Raw genomic sequence first — 18,917 nt, forward strand, 5'->3', positions numbered from 1 at the left:
ACATATTAACTATAGTCAATTTACTTTCCTATTTGCTAACCGAATAATAAAGGAACTATTAATTTAGCAATTCTCTTTTGAAATAAGCCTAAAAGAGTTTTATTTTCAAAGAAATATTACTTTGATGTACAGTGCTGGTTGACTTTAACATTAAGTAATGAATTCCTAACACAATTATACATAGTAAAACAAAATGGTTAAGAAAGTCAAGATCGCTTTTTACTTCTGGAGAGGACAGGATACATTTTATTCACATACTCTGGTGCTTAATTAGTGTTTTGGTGACACCACACATACAGAGTAGAAACCATGACCCTTTACTAATGGATGTAAACCATCTTAGGGTATTTTTACACGCTAATGGAACGTGGGTTTGAGAGGATTTTTAAAAATGGAAAAATTTTCATTCTTTTCAACTGAGATCAAACTGCTGTAATTTTTTTTTTAATCATAAGACTCTAAGAGTAAGTTAAATATAAAAACAAAGCAAAACTTTTAGAGCTTCATGTATTTGCAAACAACAGACAAATGGAAATTAGGAAATCATGGTTCTATTCTACGCATGCTGATCACGGGATTCTAAGAGCCAGTTACATATGGGGAAGGAATGCTTTTGAAGAATTCTTTTGAAGAGCTGCAGCAATTTGGTAGCAGCAGGGAACTGAAAATCAGGCAAGTATGGATCAAGATGGTACCACAGATCATTCCTGACCACTCCCCTTCACAAGGCCAACTGGCAAATACCCATAGACAAGACAGCTCTGTGAAAATCTCAGGACGCAGGGATGAGGCTAAAGCACCCCCTGGAAAAACAAAGATTGAGAAGGATGACCTTACAAAGGTTCAGAGGAGTGGCTACACTCCGACCACACTGCCCCTTCCCAGGACAGCACAATGCCATACCAAGAGGAGTCCCCTGGGAGAGAGCCAAAGCATAAGAGACTCTTAAAAACTGAGAACAAACTGAGGGTTGATGGGGGGTGGGAGGGAAGGGAGGGTAGGTGATGGGTACTGATGAGGGCATCTTTTGAGATGAACACTGAGTGTTGTATGGAAACCAATTTGACAATAAATTTCATATATTAAAAAAAAAAGAGGAGTCCCCTGGGCATATGGTTTCTACACTGGGGGGAAAAGAGCCCAAAGTGGACATCCAGCACCCCCAGCGTGGCAGGGCCCTTCCCAGGAGGCCCATTTGGATCTTGCCTCACAGGGATCACAGGAAATCTGCAGGGCTTGACCACTGAGAAGGTAGGCAGGGTTTATAGGAACCAGGGCTCAGTCTGGGCAGACCACATTTCTCTTTGCAGCTGCGCCCCTGCAGAGATCCTAAGTGGTGGCTGTGCTCATCTGCATAGCCGAGCTGATGGCCCTGTCTGGCCAGGGGGCTTAGTGGGCAGTGGAAATAAAAGGATGCTAATTAACATTACAAAAACATATGAATGTGTAATATTCAATGGTAATAGTAAATATGTAATCAAAGTCAGATCCTTTAATACTGTAATGGTAGTGTGTAATTCATTTGCAACTCTAGTTTAAAGTTTAAAAAAAAATATCTAAAAAACATAACTATAACAATTTATTTTTGGACAGACAATATAAAAAGATGTAAACTGTAACACTGGTAACCTAAAATGTAAGAGGAAGATAGGTAAAAGTACAGTTTCTGTATGCTATTGAAGTTGTTATTAGTTTAAAATAGGATGTTATAAATATATTTTATGTAAGCCTCATGCTCACCACAAAGGAAAAACTACAGTAGACACACAAAAGAAGTCAAAGCATACTACTACTACAAAAAGCCATCAAATCACAAAAGAAGATAGCAAGAGAGGAAATAAGGAACAAAGAATCAACAAAACAGAAAGCAATGAACAAAATAGCAACACTAAGTCTTTACCTATCATTAATTACTTTAAACATAACTGTATTAAATTTTCTAATCAAGAGATGTAGAGTGGCTAAATGGATAAAACACAAGACCCAACGATATGCTGCCTACAAGAAACTGGATTTGTTTTACGGACACACACAGACTGACAGCGAAGGGATGGAAAAAGACATTTCAAGTAACTGGTAACCAGAAAAAGCAGCAGTTATACTTATATCAGACAAAATAGACTTTAAATTAAAAAGTATCAAAAGAGACAAAGAAAGTAATTATATACTGAAAAGGGGGTCAATCCACTGCAAAGATATAAGAATTATAAATATTTATGCACCCAACATCAAAGCACCTAGATATATAAAGCAAATACTCATAGAACTAAAAAGAGAAATAAACAGCAATGCAGTTACTACCCCAGTGTCAACACACAGATTATCTACACAGAGAATCAATAAAGAAATAGCAGATTTGAAAAACACTATAGACCAAATGAACCTAACAGACACATATAGAACATTCCATCCAACGGCGACAGAGTAAGCATTCTTCTCAAGCATATAATAAAACATTTTTAGGATAGACCACAAATTAGGCTGTAAAATTAGTCTCAACAAAGTCAAGAAGCCTGAAATTTTATCAAGTATCTTTTTCTTTTTCTTTTTTGTTTCTACCACAATGGAATAAAACTAGAAACATCAATAACAGGAGGAAAAGTGGAAAATTCACAAAGACATGTAAATTAACACACTGCTGAGCAACCAATGGATCAAAGAAGAAATCAGAATGGAAATAAAAATACTACGTTGAGGCAAATAAGAATGGAAACACAACATACCAAAACTTATGGGATGCAGCAAAACCAGTTCTAAGAGGGAAGTTGACAGAGATAAATACATTCATGAAGAAAAAAAGAAAGAGCTCATATAAACAACTAACCTAACACCTCAAGGAGTTATAAAAAGAGAACAAAATAAGCACAAAACTAGCAGAAGAAAGGAAATGATAAACATTGAAGTAGAAATGAGACAGAGAATAGGAAAATAATAGAAAAGACAGACAAAATCAAGGGCTGATTCTTTGAAAAGATAAACAAAATAGACAAACCTTTAGCTAGACTCACCAAGAAAAAAAGGGAGAGGACTCAAATCAATAAAATTATAAATGAAAGAGGAGATGTTACAACTATTATCACAGAAATACAAAGAATTTTAAGAGACCATTATGAATAACTATATGCCAACAAACTGAACAACCTAGAAGAATTGGATAATTTCCTAGAGACATACAACCAACCAAGACTGAATCATGAAGAAACAGAAAATCTTAAACTACTAATGAGTAAGGAGATTGAATCAGTAGCAAAAAACCTGCCCCCAAAGAAAAACCCATAACCAGATGGTTTTACTGATGAATTCTACTGAAGAATTAAAGCCAATCCTTCACAAACTGTTCCAAAAAAAAAAAAAAAAAAAAAAAAATGAAGATCAGGGAACACTCCCAAACTCATTCTATGGGGCCAGCATTACCCAGATATCAAAGACAGATAGGGACACTACAAGAAAAGGAAACTACAGGCCAGTATCCCCAATGAATATAGGTGTGAAAATTCTCAAAATACTAGCAAACAGATCCACTGGGACATTAAAAGGATTATACACTATGATCAAGTGGGATTCATCCCAGAGATGCATGCATGGTTCAACATATGCTAATTAATCAACATGATGCACTACATTAATAGAATAATAGATGCAAAAAAAGCATTTGATGAAATTCAGCATCCATTTATGATAAATTCTCAATAAACTCTGTATAGAAGAACATAATAATGGTCATTTATTATAAGTACGTAGCTAACATCAAACTCAATGGTGAAAGGTTGAAAGCTTTCCTTCTAACATCAGAAACAAGATGCCCATTTTCACCACTTCTATTTGACACAGTACTGGAAGTCCTGGACAGAGCAACCAGGCAACAAAAAGAGAGGAAAGGCATTCAAATAGGAAAGGAAGAAGTAGAATTATCTCTTTTTACGGATAACATTATCTTATATATAGAAAATCCTACAAGACTCCACCAAAAAACTGTTGAACTAATAAACCCATTCAGTAAATTTGCAGGATATAACATCAACATACAAAAATCAGTTGCCTTCCTATACACTAAAAACAAATTATCTGAAAAAGAAATGAAGAAAACAATCCTATTTATAATAGCATCAAAACCAATAAAATACATAGGAATAAATGTAACCAAGAACGTTACATGTAACCAAGAAGAATAAACGTAACCAAGAATTGTATACAATGAAAAGTGTAAAACATTGAAAAAAGAAACTGATGATAAACAAATGGAAAAATATCCCATGTTCATGGACTACAAGAATTAGAGCTGTAAAAAAAGTCCAGACTACCCAAAGTAATCAATAGATTTAAGATAATCCCTATCAAGATTCCAATAGCATTTTTTACAGAAATAGAACAAATAATCCTAAAATTCACATGGAACCACAAAAGACCCAAATAGCCAAAGCAATCCTGAGAAAGAAGGACAAAACTGAAGGCATCACACTTCTTGATTTCAAACTTGTGTACAAAGCCATAGTAATCAAAACAGTATGGTGTTGGCATAAGAAGATATAAACCAACAGAATCATACTGAGAGCCCAGAAATAAACTCATGCATATACAGTCAACTAATATTTGACAATAGACCCAAGAATACTTGTGAAGAAAGACAGTTTCTTCAATAAATGGTGCTGGGAAAAGTGGATATTTAATGTTAAAGAATGAAATTGGACCCCTATTTTACACTGGACACAAAAACTAACTCAAAATGGAGTAAAGACTTAAATGTAAGATCTGAAACCATAAAACTCCTAGAAAAAAACATAGGAAAAAAATTTCCTTGACACTGGTCTTGGCAATGATTTTATGGATATGACACCAAAAGCCTAAGCAACAAAAGCAAAAATAAACAAGTGGGACTACATCAAACTAAAAAGTTTCTGTACAGCAAAAGAAATGATCAACAGAATGCAAAGGCAACTTATAGAATGGAAGAAAATATTTGCAAACCACACATCTGGCAAAAGATTAAAATCCGAAACATATATATAAGAACTCATACAACACAAAAGCAAAAGCAAAACAAACAAAACCCCCAAAGAATCCAATTAAAAATGGGCAAGGGACCTGAATAGACATTTTTCCAAAGAAGACATATAAAGTGGCCAACAGGAACACGAAAGGGTGCTCAATATCACTGATCATCAGGGAAATGCAAATCAAAACCACAATGATATATCACCTCATATCTATTAGAATAGCTTTTATTGAAAAAAAAAAGAAATAAAAAGGGTTTGTTAAGATGTGGAGAAAAGAGAACCCTTTTACACTGTTGATGGGAACGCAAATTGATACAGCCACTATGGAGAACAGTATGGAGGTTCCTCAAAAAATTAAAAATAGCAATATCATATGATCCAGCAATTTCACTTCTGGGTATATAGCTAAAGGAAAGGAAATCACTATCTTGAAGAGTTATCTGCACCCCTATGTTCACTGTAGCATTATTTGCAATAGCCAAGACATGGAGACAACCTAAATGGGTATCAATGGATGAAACAAGAAAATGCAAGATGTATATATTTATGAAATGTGTGTGTGTATGTAATGGAATATTATTTGACCATTAAAAACAAGAAATTCTGTCATTTGTGACAACATGGATGAACCTTGAGGGCATTATGCTAAGTGAAATAAGTCAGAAAAAGACAAATACTGCATGATCTCACTTACATGTGGAATCTAAAAACTCTGAACTCACTGAAACCAAGAATAGAGTGGTGGTTGCCAGAGGCAGAAGGTGGGGCTAGGGAAGTGGGTGAAGGTGATCAAAAGCTACAAACTTCCAGTTATATACTGTATTGTATATTTGAAAGTTACTAAATTTTTTTAAATTCTCACCACACACACACACACACACACACACACACACACACACACACACACCTAACTATCTGGGGTGATAGGTGTGATAACTAACCTTACTGTGGTAATCATTATATAATAGATACATATATCAAATCATTATATTGTAAACCTTAAACTTACTCAATGTTGTATGTCAATTAAATCTCAATACAGCTGAATTGAAATAAAATGAAAAAGGAGTATCATGGCCCTATTTTAGCTTGTCCTAACATAAGGTACAAGTTAACCAACAGGGATAGCAATATTTGTCAACTGAGAAATTGATGAGATACCTGACAGGAAGTTTGAGTTGCTACATCTAAACCTGAAAATAAACTACAGATGACCCTTGAACAACATCGGTTTGAATTGTGTACATCCACTTACAGACAGGGTTTTTTGTTTTTATTTTTTTATAAACATAATACTGTAAATGTATTTTCTTTTCCTTATGATTTTCTTAATAATTTCTTCTCTCCAGCTTACTTTATTGTAAGAATTCAGTAGATAACATATAAAACATATAAAACATATGTTGCTTGACTTTATGTTATTACTAAGGCTTCCAGTTAGCAGTAGACTATTAGTAATTAAGTTTTGGGAGAGTCCACAATTAAACACAGCTTTTTGACTATGCAAGGTAGGAGGTGTTGGCACCCCAACCGCCATGTTGTTTAAGGGTCAAGCATACAGTCAAATAAAAACTTAAGAATATTTGTCATTTGTCTTGCCGTTTTCTCCAATTGGTTAACCTCGGTATTTCTCCCTCACACCTAACTATTGCATGATATTACTAAAAAAGGTAAAATGATTAAATATTGAATATTATGCATTCATAATGTATTTAATGCTTGCTATGTATCAGGTATCCCCAATAACCTGGGTATACAAAAACAGATAAGCCCTGCCCTCAAGTAACTCATAGTCTTTTTATTTATTTATTTATTTATTTATTTATTTATTTATTTATTATTTTATTTTATTTTATTTTATTTTATTTTATTTTATTTTTAAATTTATTTTTTAAGATTTCATTTTAGCAATCTCTACACCCAACATGGGGCTCAAACTCACAATCCCAAGACCAAGAATTGCATGATCTACCAACTGAGCCAGCCAGGCACCCCCTAGATTGGTTTTAGATTAAAAATACCACACGTTGGGTTCTATTTACTGAGGGCTTTCTATTCCCATTAAATTGGGAGGGAATGGCAGAAGGATGTTTATAAAATATGAGCAGACTTCTAATTATGAAAACATAATGCAACTGATTTCTACGGTAGTACTCCTCAAATTTCTTCATAAGACCATAAGGAAAATGAGTGATAACATAAAATGATAAATAAGGAAAGTTACTTATATATCATTAAAAGACTATTGATGCCTGTTGGTGAATATTAAACACAATCAGGACTTAAAGGGATTTGTACTTCATTTTTTAAATCATGTGTAAAAGCACCAAGGGGTTCTGCGTAACACAGAGGACAGTACAGCTTCAGTTAAATATAAAATTGAGAGTACTTTTTGTCTTTCAACCAAAAATGTATCTTAACTGAAAAGACTTCTCATATATGATCAAAGAAGACAAGGGCAATGAACACATCACACCTGGGCACACATTTTCGTTGTGCAAAAGTAATAGCTGTTAGGAAGCCGTGGTGACATAGCACAAGGCTCAGTAATCACTCTATCTGCCCAAAACCATCCCACTCACCTTACATACACAAAATTGTTGATAATTTGGTAAAATAACAAAATAACAAAAGGTTAAGCAGTTACAAAATGTGATTCCTGCATACAGAGCTAAGAAAACCAATGAGTAATACCCTTCACATGGCCATATCAGATATCCAAATCTGTTCCCCCAGGATTAACCTGCTTGCTCATGTAAAAAATTAGACTGTGTTTTACAGACTAAAAATACATTTAAAGCCATAATAAATTCTTCATCTCTGTCAGGAATTGAAGTATTCTCCCCCTCTAAACCGAACATGGGTCTCCAGAAAATTTTAAAAGCATGTATTATAAACTATTTCACTCGGATCCCTTTAGAGAAAGAAATTTAACTTGCTTTTTAACTCAAGAGCAATAAAACCCCCAAACTTAAATGTATCTAATCTCTGTAATCTAAAAGCTCATGAATCCCAGACAAATCATCTTGTTATGTGCTATTACTGTCATGAATGCAACCTTAGCCCCCAAACTTAAGGATGTCATGTATCTTCATCCTGGCAACCCAGATCTAGTCAACCACACCAGAAAGTGCCAGCCTCTCACATGTTCCTCACACCCAATCTACTCCACCAAGTTTTATGAAATGCTATAGATTCCATCTTTGCAAAATAATCCCTCTTCTTTATTTCAGCTGTCAATAGCACACTCCAAGCATTTTCTTGCCCCGATGTTTCTGACAGATACGCTGTTTACCTCCCTGCCTCCAATCCATTCTCCAGGCTTACTTCCAGAGTGACCTTTCTAAAATGCAAATATAAGCCTATCACTCCTCTGGTTAAAACAAGCTTATAGGACCAGGGTCACTGTCTCTCACTTAGCACCTCCACCCAATTTTGTCTCTACCTGTGTTATGTCTCTCAGTGACAATCCCCTTGCATTAGACATAAGATTACGTCTGGATCTCCAAAAGTGGTGCATGGTCTCGAGCCTCTGCCCAAAGCCTTCTCTGTCTTCTTCAGCCAAATAACTCCATCTTTCCCTTAGAATTTAGCCTGAGAATAAAGCCTGCCCAAGAATCTCTGTCTGATTTGGGTTCTCCTCAAACCCCAAAAGTCTCCTCTGCTGTCATCTTCATAGCACCTCCCTAACACCTAGAATCACCAACCCACAGGTCAATGCAAACCCTCAGAGGCAGGGACTATAACCCATTCAACTGTGTACCACAAACATCAAACCGGCACATGGTGAGCACGCATTAAATATCTGTCATTTACTGCCTTTGATACCCTATGAATAAGGTCCGTATACCTTACCTTACACAAGAGCTATGTTCCTGAAACTGACAACAAAACCCATGTTAAGGGGGTACTTAAGTCTTCATGTGAACCTGTGAAAGCCCCCATAAGTGGGAGTTACCAAAATAAAACAGGTAATATGCACAATTAAAAAACACATAAGGGTGCCTGGGTGGCTCAGTCGGTTAAGTGTCCAAGCGTCCAACTTTTGACTTCACCTCACATCATGATCTCACTTGTTAATTTGAGCCCCACGCAGGGCTCTGCACTGACCTTGCACTGCCTGCTTCAGAGTCTTTGTCTCCTTCTCTCTCTGCCCCTCCCCCACTTGCTGTCTCTCAAAAATAAACATTTAAAAAATATATAATAAAGGCATTTTGATACCTTAAGTTAATAACTCAAGTACTTACAATTAAATTTACATTTATTATTCTTTATATGCTAGAAACCTTCCAGGATAGTCCTCTCTAAAAGTTTCAACAAATTCACCTTGCTCCATTAAGTTCATCTTAACATAGTATGCAGACGCTATTGTAGGTAATATTCCAATAAAGAGGCATTCATTTTATCTAAATATCTAATGGCTCTTCCATTCTTTCAGCTTTGGCTTCTTGCCACTTCCTTCCCTTACATGCCCATCCCAGCTCTCGATTCATTTTAAGTAACGAGAGTATATTTTTCAAGGCCTGCATTTATTTTACCTATGATGGATATACCACAGAATACTCTCTCATCTCTTCCTGACTCTTCTGTCTTGCTGACCTCTCTTTTCTGTTTCTAATTATTCCCAAGAGAAATCACTCAAACACACTTTCATTCAATCAACAAACATTTATTAAATACCTACATGCCAGGAACTGAGCTAAATTTTTTAAGTCATGTGGTTCTAGAAAAGGTGCATTCATATAAATCCAACCTGTGACTGTTACCTACAATAAGAAATGCACTTTGCACAGCAAACCAATATACAGCTTATTTATGCAGAGAAATAAAATGCCACTAAACAAGACAACTATACTTTTCACCATGCACTGGAACTCTCTTTTGGATTCAGCTTGGTTTTATTTTATTTCACTGTGTGGGGGCCCACTCAATTAACTTCATGGCTCACTAATGAGTCAAGAATTACAGTTTGATATGAGGGAAATACATGAGGGAAACTTCTGTTTTGGAGAGATTACTGTATTACAAAGAAAAAACAATTAAAAATACTCAGGAGGGATGGAGAGAGGATGGTGAGGGAGAGAAGAAGGTAAAGTAAAAAGAAACAGAAGGGGAAGGAGTGAACAGAAAGGGGTCATCTAGAAATAGAAAAGGTAAAAAGGAAAAGCCAAAGAGGGTAAAGAAAAAGAAGAGAACGAAAGAGGAAAAAAGACTGTCGCGGTAATTTCTGGGGTGAGGAAGAGGTCACAGACTAGTTTCCTTGGGCTGAGGAGTGTTGTCATTTCTCATCTCTCGCCTGTGGAGGGAATTAGCTGATTAACCATTGATCACTGCCTCCTAACTGCGCTAAATCCTTAAGCCTTTAGAGACTGTACTACGGGTGTTTAGGAAAGATAACAAGAGTTACCCGTGAAGGTAGAAATACTTACTAGCCTGCAGCACAGAGACCAGAGCACTGTCTGCAGAGGACTAGATGAAATCAGTGCGGGGGGACCCCAGAGAGTGACTCGTACATAGGGAACACAGCATTGAAAACGAGTCACGACAAGAAAACAAAGCTGAATTAATCATGGCCACTGTGTCATGTTCATCTCATCAGTGGGAAAATGTGATGAGATGAAAGTACCCTGTGATTTGTGAAGCCCTTCCCTAATAGAAACCCTTACCTGTGGGCACTCACCATCAGGTCAGTAAATGCTTCTTATTATGACGTGGACTTAGGGAATAAATTCAACCTGATGGTTCTGAAAGAGTAAGCACACTTATTTACCTTATATTACATTTCAGCCTATCCTGTGTTGGAAGAAACGTAAGTTAGGCAGCATTTATCTAAACTCTATGTCTTATATTTTGAACAATTTCTTAGAGGTAATTTCTAAACGAGTGAGACATCTTCCTGGAATAGGTAGGCCACAGAATAGCAGGCACTAATAATATGTGTGTTCATGTTCCTTTTAACCTACACTGATTGGCATTTGTTGCCTGGTTAAAAACTCCCAGAGAACTCGTAGGAGTGTAAAACGAGAACAGGTTGGTCTTGCGTGAATACAGGGAATCACCGCAGGGCCACACAACCCCTCCCCCCTGCCCTGGCACAGCCAGTCCTTCCACTCGGGTCTTTTCACTCTGCATTTGGTCCCGGGTGCAAGGGGAAACAGGATAGAGGGGGAAAAAAGCTGAAAATCTCATGTGCTTAACTTTTTTCTTCTATCAGAAGGGAACAAAGAAGTACAAGAGGGCAAAGGGCTTATGAGCAGGAAAGAGAATAGTGGAAAAACTAAAGAATGTTCAAGGATGTGGGGAGAAAGGAGCCACTGGGAGTGTGGCTGAAAACCAGGGAGATGGTGGTGAGGTGGTTTATGGGCAGGGATGCTCAGGGGGCCTCATACAGATTCTGGCAGAAATGGGAGGGAATGGGAACGAGATTCAGTACATTTCAACAAATATTTACTGAGCACACAATTTAACAAAGTATTCTGGGGGCAACAGGGGACGCGAAGACGGGCTTCCCTCTAGAAAGTTAGAACCTAGTAGGGTAGCGGTCATCGTGAACAGCAGCAGTGGCTGTTCCTATGGTGGCTAAATGACCTCCATGCCATAATGTAAGTCAAGCAAAGTATGCTTGTCCAAGAAGCATGTCTGCATTAGGGACAATATGCTGGGTACTGGGAAAGAATAAAGGTATATTATTTTAAATATTATATTTAAATATTAAAACAAAATTCAAGATTAACAGAGCAGAGACATTATGTCTGCATACAGAGATGTCTATAAACGCAGATGATGTAAGAAGATCAAAGTGAGGGCTGTCCACACTAATTACTCAGTATTCCTACCACAGTGGTTATAAAAGCAGCTGGTAACAGTAGGCATTTATAGCTTAGAGATGGGGAGTCAGCCTGTCTGGGTTCGAATCCTGCCTGGTTCTTCCCCTTGCTAGCTGTTAGACCTTGAGCAAGTTACATAACTTCTCTGTGCTTCAGTTTCCCCATCTGTAAAATGAAGATGATAGAAAGATCTACTTCATAGGATTACTGTGAGAACTGAGTGAATTCAGGTAAAGGTGCATAGAACAATGCCCATCACATGCTGAGTGTCAGTAAATGTTGGCTCATGTCACTTCCCCTTAGTCACCACCCATACACTCAAGGAGTGGTAGCAGTTGAAGGGAGGGGTCACACTCAAACGAAACACAGCTTTGAGTATTGGGCTAACAGTGTAGAACACTGACCAGTTTGGATTTAATATCTACTTCTAAGAAATGTGCCCAGAACCTTGGGTGAAAGTGTCCAGCTCCTCCACCCAAATTTCTGCACCTCTGTTTCAGGGCCTCCTGCTATACTGGCTCCTTGCCAGTTGTTTACTGTCAGTAATTCTTCTATTTGGTGTTGTATTTACCTCACATTTCGCAAGGGAATACTGGTTTGCCTCAACATTTCAAGAAAAAGTGGTAAGACTGCAAATTATCTGAAGATGTATATAAACTTAAAATTATTACTGTTTTAAAATATACTAGAACCTAAAACAAGGTGAGAATTTCAATAATCTCATATAAATCTAATTGCTCTTGGTTTTGGCATAGCTTTAGAACTCTAAAAATGAATAGTTGACATTTTAAGAACCTAGTTAGAGAATTTCAATTTACAGCAGGCACCCATGGACACACACAAAGACACGTACACTCCCAAACAACAACCCTCTTGGGCAGTTGCCATGACAACACAAGGCGGAACCTATCGGGCTCTCTGTTATCCTGTTGAAGGTACTGTGCAAAAAGACACTCATGTTAGATTCTTTACTAATTAAGTGGAAAAGGTCAAAAAACAAAACAAAACTCTGGATCTACAAGGTTTTCATATGGGCTATGACTCAGAAAAACAAATACTAAATATTTTCAGAAAAGCATTTAGAAGTAATAACTGTAAGACCAACTGAGATACAATATTGAAGAAAAAACACAAAATACTTTTATTTTGAAAGCTATATTCATTTCATCTTTTTCTCCCAAGTTGTGCCATATCATTAATGGAATAATCAATTTGTATAATAAATTTCATTAACAGAGTCTATTCTTTTACTAACACATTTAAACACTTTCCTTTTTGGGCCACATCTACATCAATTCATTTGGGAGCCCAAACTTCCTTAAGCTAATTAGACTTAAGAAAGAAAAACAGTCTCTAAATTAATAGGGGTTTATATGTTTTTTTTTTTTTTTTTTAAAAGAGGGGAAAAAAAGAAGAAAAAATAGTGACAGGGGAGAGAAGGAAGGGATAAGTAGCCCTTGATAAGGATGTGATAAACACTGTGTCACTCCCTCCCCTTCTCTGATTAGCTATCTCTGCCTCCTCTGGAGTTTTCTTTCTGTCTCAGCTGTTAGATCCCCTGAAGACTCGATAGAAGACCTTTTCTCACTCTATTCTCTCTTTTTTTTTGTCAGCTTATTTATTTTATTTTTGCATACATTACTTTTTTTTTTAAACGTTTTATTTATTTTTGAGACAAGGAGAGACAGGGAGCAGCATGAACAGGGGAGGGTCAGAGAGAGGGAGACACAGAATCCGAAACAGGCTCCAGGCTCTGAGCTGTCAGCACAGAGCCCAACGCGGGGCTTGAACTCACGGACCGTGAGATCATGACCTGAGCCGAAGTCGGCTGCTCAACTGACTGAGCCACCCAGGCGCCCCCATACATTACTTTTTTTATATTAAATATAATTTATTGTCAAGTTGGTTTCCATACAATACCCAGTGCTCATCCCAACAAGTGCCTTCCTCAATGCCCATCACCCATCCTCTCTCTCCTCCACCCCCCATCAACCCTCAGTTTTTTCTCAGTATTTAAGAGTTTCTTATGGTGGATAAAGAAGATGTGGTTTATATACACAATGGAATACTACTTGGCAATGAGAAAGAATGAAATCTGGCCGTTTGCAGCAACGTGGCTGGTACTGGAGGGTATTATGCTAAGTGAAATAAATCAGGCAGAGAAAGACAGATACCGTATGTTTTCACTCATATGTAGATCCTGAGAAACTTAACAGAAGACCATGGGGAAGGGAAGGGGAGAAAAAAGTTACAGAGAGGGAGGGAGACAAACCATAAGAGACTCTATTCTCTTTTCCTAGGTGGCCTCATCCATAGTCACTGGCTTTAATTATCACCCATATGCATGTACATCCCCAGAAGGAAATGACCATCACCATTTACATCCCCAGAAGTTCCAGATCAGTTGACCCAACTGCCTCCTAAACATGGCCACTCTGATGCTACTTTAAATGCAAACTGGATTCTCCTGTAGCACTCCTTAGCTAGTAAATGAAAGCTTTGAATGATTCTAACATAGGTGTAGTCAATACCTAGCTGCTAAATGAATAAATGTATCAAGCAAGCAAGCAAGCAAACCTGTTATACAAACCAAAAAATCTAAGGGCCATTCTGGATAAGGCCATCTTTCTCTCCCTCCATGACAAGTTAGTATCCATGTCTCATTTCACCTCCTAAACATTCCCCAAATCTATTCCATTTCCTAAGTCTTCCCAGCCACCAGTCTTTGCCCGAAATTATTATAACAGCCTCTTACCTATCAATCAAGAACGTGCAGATGTAGTACACAGAGAAGTTAGGCAATCAGTATGTATCAAATAATTTATTAAACAAACTGATAAAGTTGCTCTAGGAAAAGGGAACAGAACATTTGCCAAATGTCAACTATATGTCAGACACTAATCTAGACACCTCACGTATACTACGTCATTTAATATCCACAGTGACTCATTTTCTAGAAGAAACTCAACTGAGCAGATGGCTTTAGGAGCCTCTCCCGGTCATAACCTTTGCTTTGTTTGGTCCCAACAAGCAGACGATAATGATGAACATGAAGATGGTCACAACTTACTGAGAACTTTTTACCAGATACTGTTCTCGGTACATTGAATGCATTATTTTGTTTAAGCCTACCACTCTCCTACAGAGTATTACCATTCCCATTTTGCAGATGAGGAAACTGAGCCACACAAACTTAATCAAGGTGAAAAAAAACAAAAACAAAAACAAGAAGAAGTAACAGAGCTGTGATCCAGGATGTGAACCTGATTCTGTTTAAGAATTTACTAAACACCTGTTTAACTTACAGCAAAGTTATTAGAACCAGTGGGGATATTGAGCAGAAATGACAAACCCATCACTGCTCCTGAGGAGCCTGTCTTCAGGGGCAGCGCTATTTTGTCATCCCTCCTCTACCCACTGGAGAGCAGAGTTTATGGAGGGAAGCTTCCACCAACTCCAATCCCACCTCCAAAGGGTACATTTCAAGTCAAAGCTGTCAGTCTCTTCCCCATGCCCACAGCTACCCAGTTTTCCCTGGGTAACACGCCAGGAGGAGATGCTTTAGTGCTTATAGTGGTAAGACTGAATAGTTTCTTAAAAAGTCTTTTAAAAAAGTACTATGAATGGCATGAATACAAAGATTCTTTAAAGGTCTAATCTAGTACTTACAGTTTTATAACTCCATCTGGGCACCTGGAACAGAGTTGCTGGCTGCTCTTGTCTTGTTTATGTTGACTCTGACCCAGCTGAACAAATCTACAAATTACAATGGATAAAAAGTAAGCTAAAGAAGGAACTATTTGCAATAAATTCAGTAGATTACACAAAATGGTATGAGCTTTCAAATGACAGTAGCATGCTTATTTCAGAAAAGCACACACGAGTGCCCTATGTAGCATAAGACTGTAATTACAAACGGGTACCTGATTTTACAGTGGGTTTGTTACAAATGAAGGAAGAAGAATTCTGTGTCCCAATTTACTTAAATGTGTTCTTGAAGCCAGGAAGATGATCTTTCAGGGCCTCACTTACCTAAGGGTGACTGCAGCAGGAAGCTGGGAACACAAGGGGAGGTATTTGCAGTGAGACAAATGACAAGGGAAGAGCAGGATCAGGCCAGGGATCCATCTCCCAAAGCAGGGACACTGTTGAAAACCTAGCATGTGGATTCTGTTTCCACAGGACCACAAGAATCCCCAAGTGTACTCCAGCCCCTCTTAAGATACTTTGAACTGTGAAGGAGGGGACTGAGGAGACCACCTGCTGAGCCGCACTGCCACACCACCCCTCCTTAGAGGAGACTGGAACAGCACTAATCCAGGCTTGAAGCTAAGAGTCACAGGGAAGTGCCCCCAGCCAGCTCCATAGGATAGGAGGCTACCTAGCAATGGGCCAATGGGCTGATGGGTCAAGGACCACCTACTATTTCTCAGGTGCACACCTGTCCTAGTGTGGTCTGTGCTACATGCCTTCATGTTCCCCTCAGGGACATGGCTTGTAGTTTTGTTCTAATGTGCCCCTGGGAGGTTAGGACGCATGATGAAAGGGCTTCCCACTTTTCTACTGTTTAAAACATTTTCTTTTAGGGCCCCTGGATGGCACAGTGGGTTGAGTGTCTGACTCTTTATGTCGGCTCAGGTCACGATTTCAGGATCGTGGGATCAAGCCCTGAATCGGGCTCCACACTGAGCATAGAGCCTGCTTGAGATTCTCTCTCTCTCCCTCTGCCCCTCTTCCCTGCTTGCACTCTCTCAAAAAATATATATATCATATAAATTTTCTTCTGATTATTGATACTTTTACAATTAAATTTTTATTAGCTTTTTTTGAAGGTCAAGAAAAGTACTGCAGAACTAACAATTACTAACTAAATCATTACATGCTACTGGAAAACTTTTAAATAACTTACTTTTATCTTCAGCAAGTAAAGATTTTTGATTCATTTTGGGGGAAGAATGTCACATGATACCTGTTATTTGTACAGAACTTTAACCTTACCTAATCATGTACACAATCACTGTCAGAATTTGTTTTTAAAAAGATTTGGCTCCCTCAAAACATAAGAGACTCTTAAAAACTGAGAAAAACTGAGGGTTGATGGGGGGGTGGGAGGGAGGGGAAAGTGGGTGATGGGCATTGAGGAGGGCACCTGTTGGGATGAGCACTGGGTATTGTATGGAAACCAGTTTGACAATACATTTCATATTAAAAAACAAACAAACAAAAAACAACACAAAACAAAAACAAAAACAAACAAACAAAAGATTTGGCACGGGCCTGAGGCTTGGGGAGGCAAGCAGAAAACTTCCAGGCCTGGTTAAGATAACACACCAAAGATATCAGAAAAGCTGAGGGCAAAGGAAGGCATAGAGAACAGGGCTAAGCAATTAGAACAAAACTATAAAACCAAGAAATCTTCAGGAGTTTGAAGGTGGTTGAGACCAAACGTAGGAAAAACAGGCGGGAGAGCAGGAAGCTAGAAGACAGGCTGTTGGCTCCAGTTCCAGCTGCCTCCCTCCCTTCCCCACACTGTTCTGTGGTTGCCCAGATGGGAGCTGTGACAGGCAGGCCAGGCCAGAGCACTGTCTTTACATGCACAGTCTCTGGTGGATACTAGCCCACTGGTTGCAGAACTGCAGTGGGAGAAGGCAGAACTTTTTTAGGCCAATTTAGGCCAGAACTACATGGGCTCTCGCCCTGCCCTTGAAGCTCTGCCATCTGGATCAGAGGAGGCACTAAGAGACCCCAGAGCCCCTGACAGAAAGAATGAAATCTTGCCATTTGCAACATCGTGGATGGAAATAGAGTGTATTATGTTTAGCCAAATAAGTCCGTCAGAGGAAGATAAATATCATATGATTTCAATCATATGTGGAATTTAAGAAACAAAACAGATGAACATAGGGGAAGGGAAGGAAACATAAGATAAAACAGAGAGGGAGGCAAGCCATAAGAGACTCTTAAATACAGAGAACAAACTTATGGTTGCTGGAGGGGAGGGGAGTGGAGGGATGGGCTAAATGGGCAATGGGCATTAAGGAGGGCACTTGCTGGGATGAGCACTGGGTATTAGATGTAAGTGATGAATCACTATATTCTATTCCTGAAACCAATAATAATAATAATAATAATAATAATAATAATAATAATAACAACAACAACAATAGAGACACCCAGAGCCTGGCTGGGGCAAAAAGTTCCTGAACATCCTTGGCCACCCCCCAGATACTGATGGAGGGAGGCTTCCTCTACCATAGCAATGCCCACAACAGAGATGGAAGATGCCCATGCCCCCAGTAGGGGCAGTCTGCCCACGGTCAAGGGTTACTCACACAGAGGGGAAGAGATGACCAGACCTCTGTTTCTCCCCTTCCCCCTAGGTCTACATCATAAGCAGGGGCAGCTGATATTATCAAGAAAATAAAGAGGGCTACACAGTCTAAAATCACAGATACCCACAAAGCACAGGGAAGGTCTCCTGAATAAGTCATTGAGTGGCACTTTCCATGCTGTTAGCCTCTAAAGAGGGATAATAATATCTTCTCAGCATACTACAGAGTTGTCTAAAGAACAATAAAACACTGCAAAGTGTTACACAAATCAAAGGAGGAGATGTTGTTCTTCAGGATATCAAACACAGAATCTTATTCCAGGACATGATTCCTTCCTCTCCTGCAGTAATCCTTTCCCTATGGGCCTACCCTTGTACCCTTCCTAGACTGTTTCCCAGGAATACTATGGCTGAACAGGGCTGTATCTCACTCCCAGAGAAAGGAGGACGAGAAGTGGGCTTCAGAGGCAGTCTGCGCTACAAAGGCTCCAAGCAAAAGTCACACCTGAAGCAGGAGACATTTTCTTTTTTGCTTAATTAACGTGAGCCATAAGTTCAGTCCCTGACACTCATACTGTCTGCAGTAAGCGAAGTCATATTATGCAGTCACGAACCCCAGATAATTCATTCTTCCAGACCATGTTGCTTATAAAGGCTCACTTCATATGCTGGAGTTCATCTATGTTGTAGGGACAGCTGTGATGGATAAGGGACTGTGCACCTGTGTGTCCAGGGCTGAGAAGAGTGTGGCTGAATTCTGAATGG

At 38.6% G+C, this 18,917-nt stretch overlaps 1 protein-coding gene across 3 annotated transcripts in view; it reads right to left on the reverse strand.

Annotated features, from left to right (window-relative positions):
• FIG4 (FIG4 phosphoinositide 5-phosphatase) overlaps positions 1–18,917 on the reverse strand; it is a 152,551-nt gene that overhangs the window by 48,638 nt on the left and 84,996 nt on the right. For 2 of the 3 annotated variants that reach the window (XM_053222386.1, XM_015065351.3), the window contains exon 22: positions 15,491–15,577. In XM_053222386.1, coding sequence (XP_053078361.1) covers positions 15,491–15,577 — 87 coding nt within the window. Of the gene's footprint in view, positions 1–10,660; positions 10,739–15,490; positions 15,578–18,917 lie in introns of all 3 variants that reach the window. The other variant, XM_015065352.3, reaches the window with a different exon arrangement.

The sequence above is a fragment of the Acinonyx jubatus genome, chromosome B2 (assembly GCF_027475565.1).
Source record: "Acinonyx jubatus isolate Ajub_Pintada_27869175 chromosome B2, VMU_Ajub_asm_v1.0, whole genome shotgun sequence".
Taxonomy (NCBI): Eukaryota; Metazoa; Chordata; class Mammalia; order Carnivora; family Felidae; genus Acinonyx; species Acinonyx jubatus.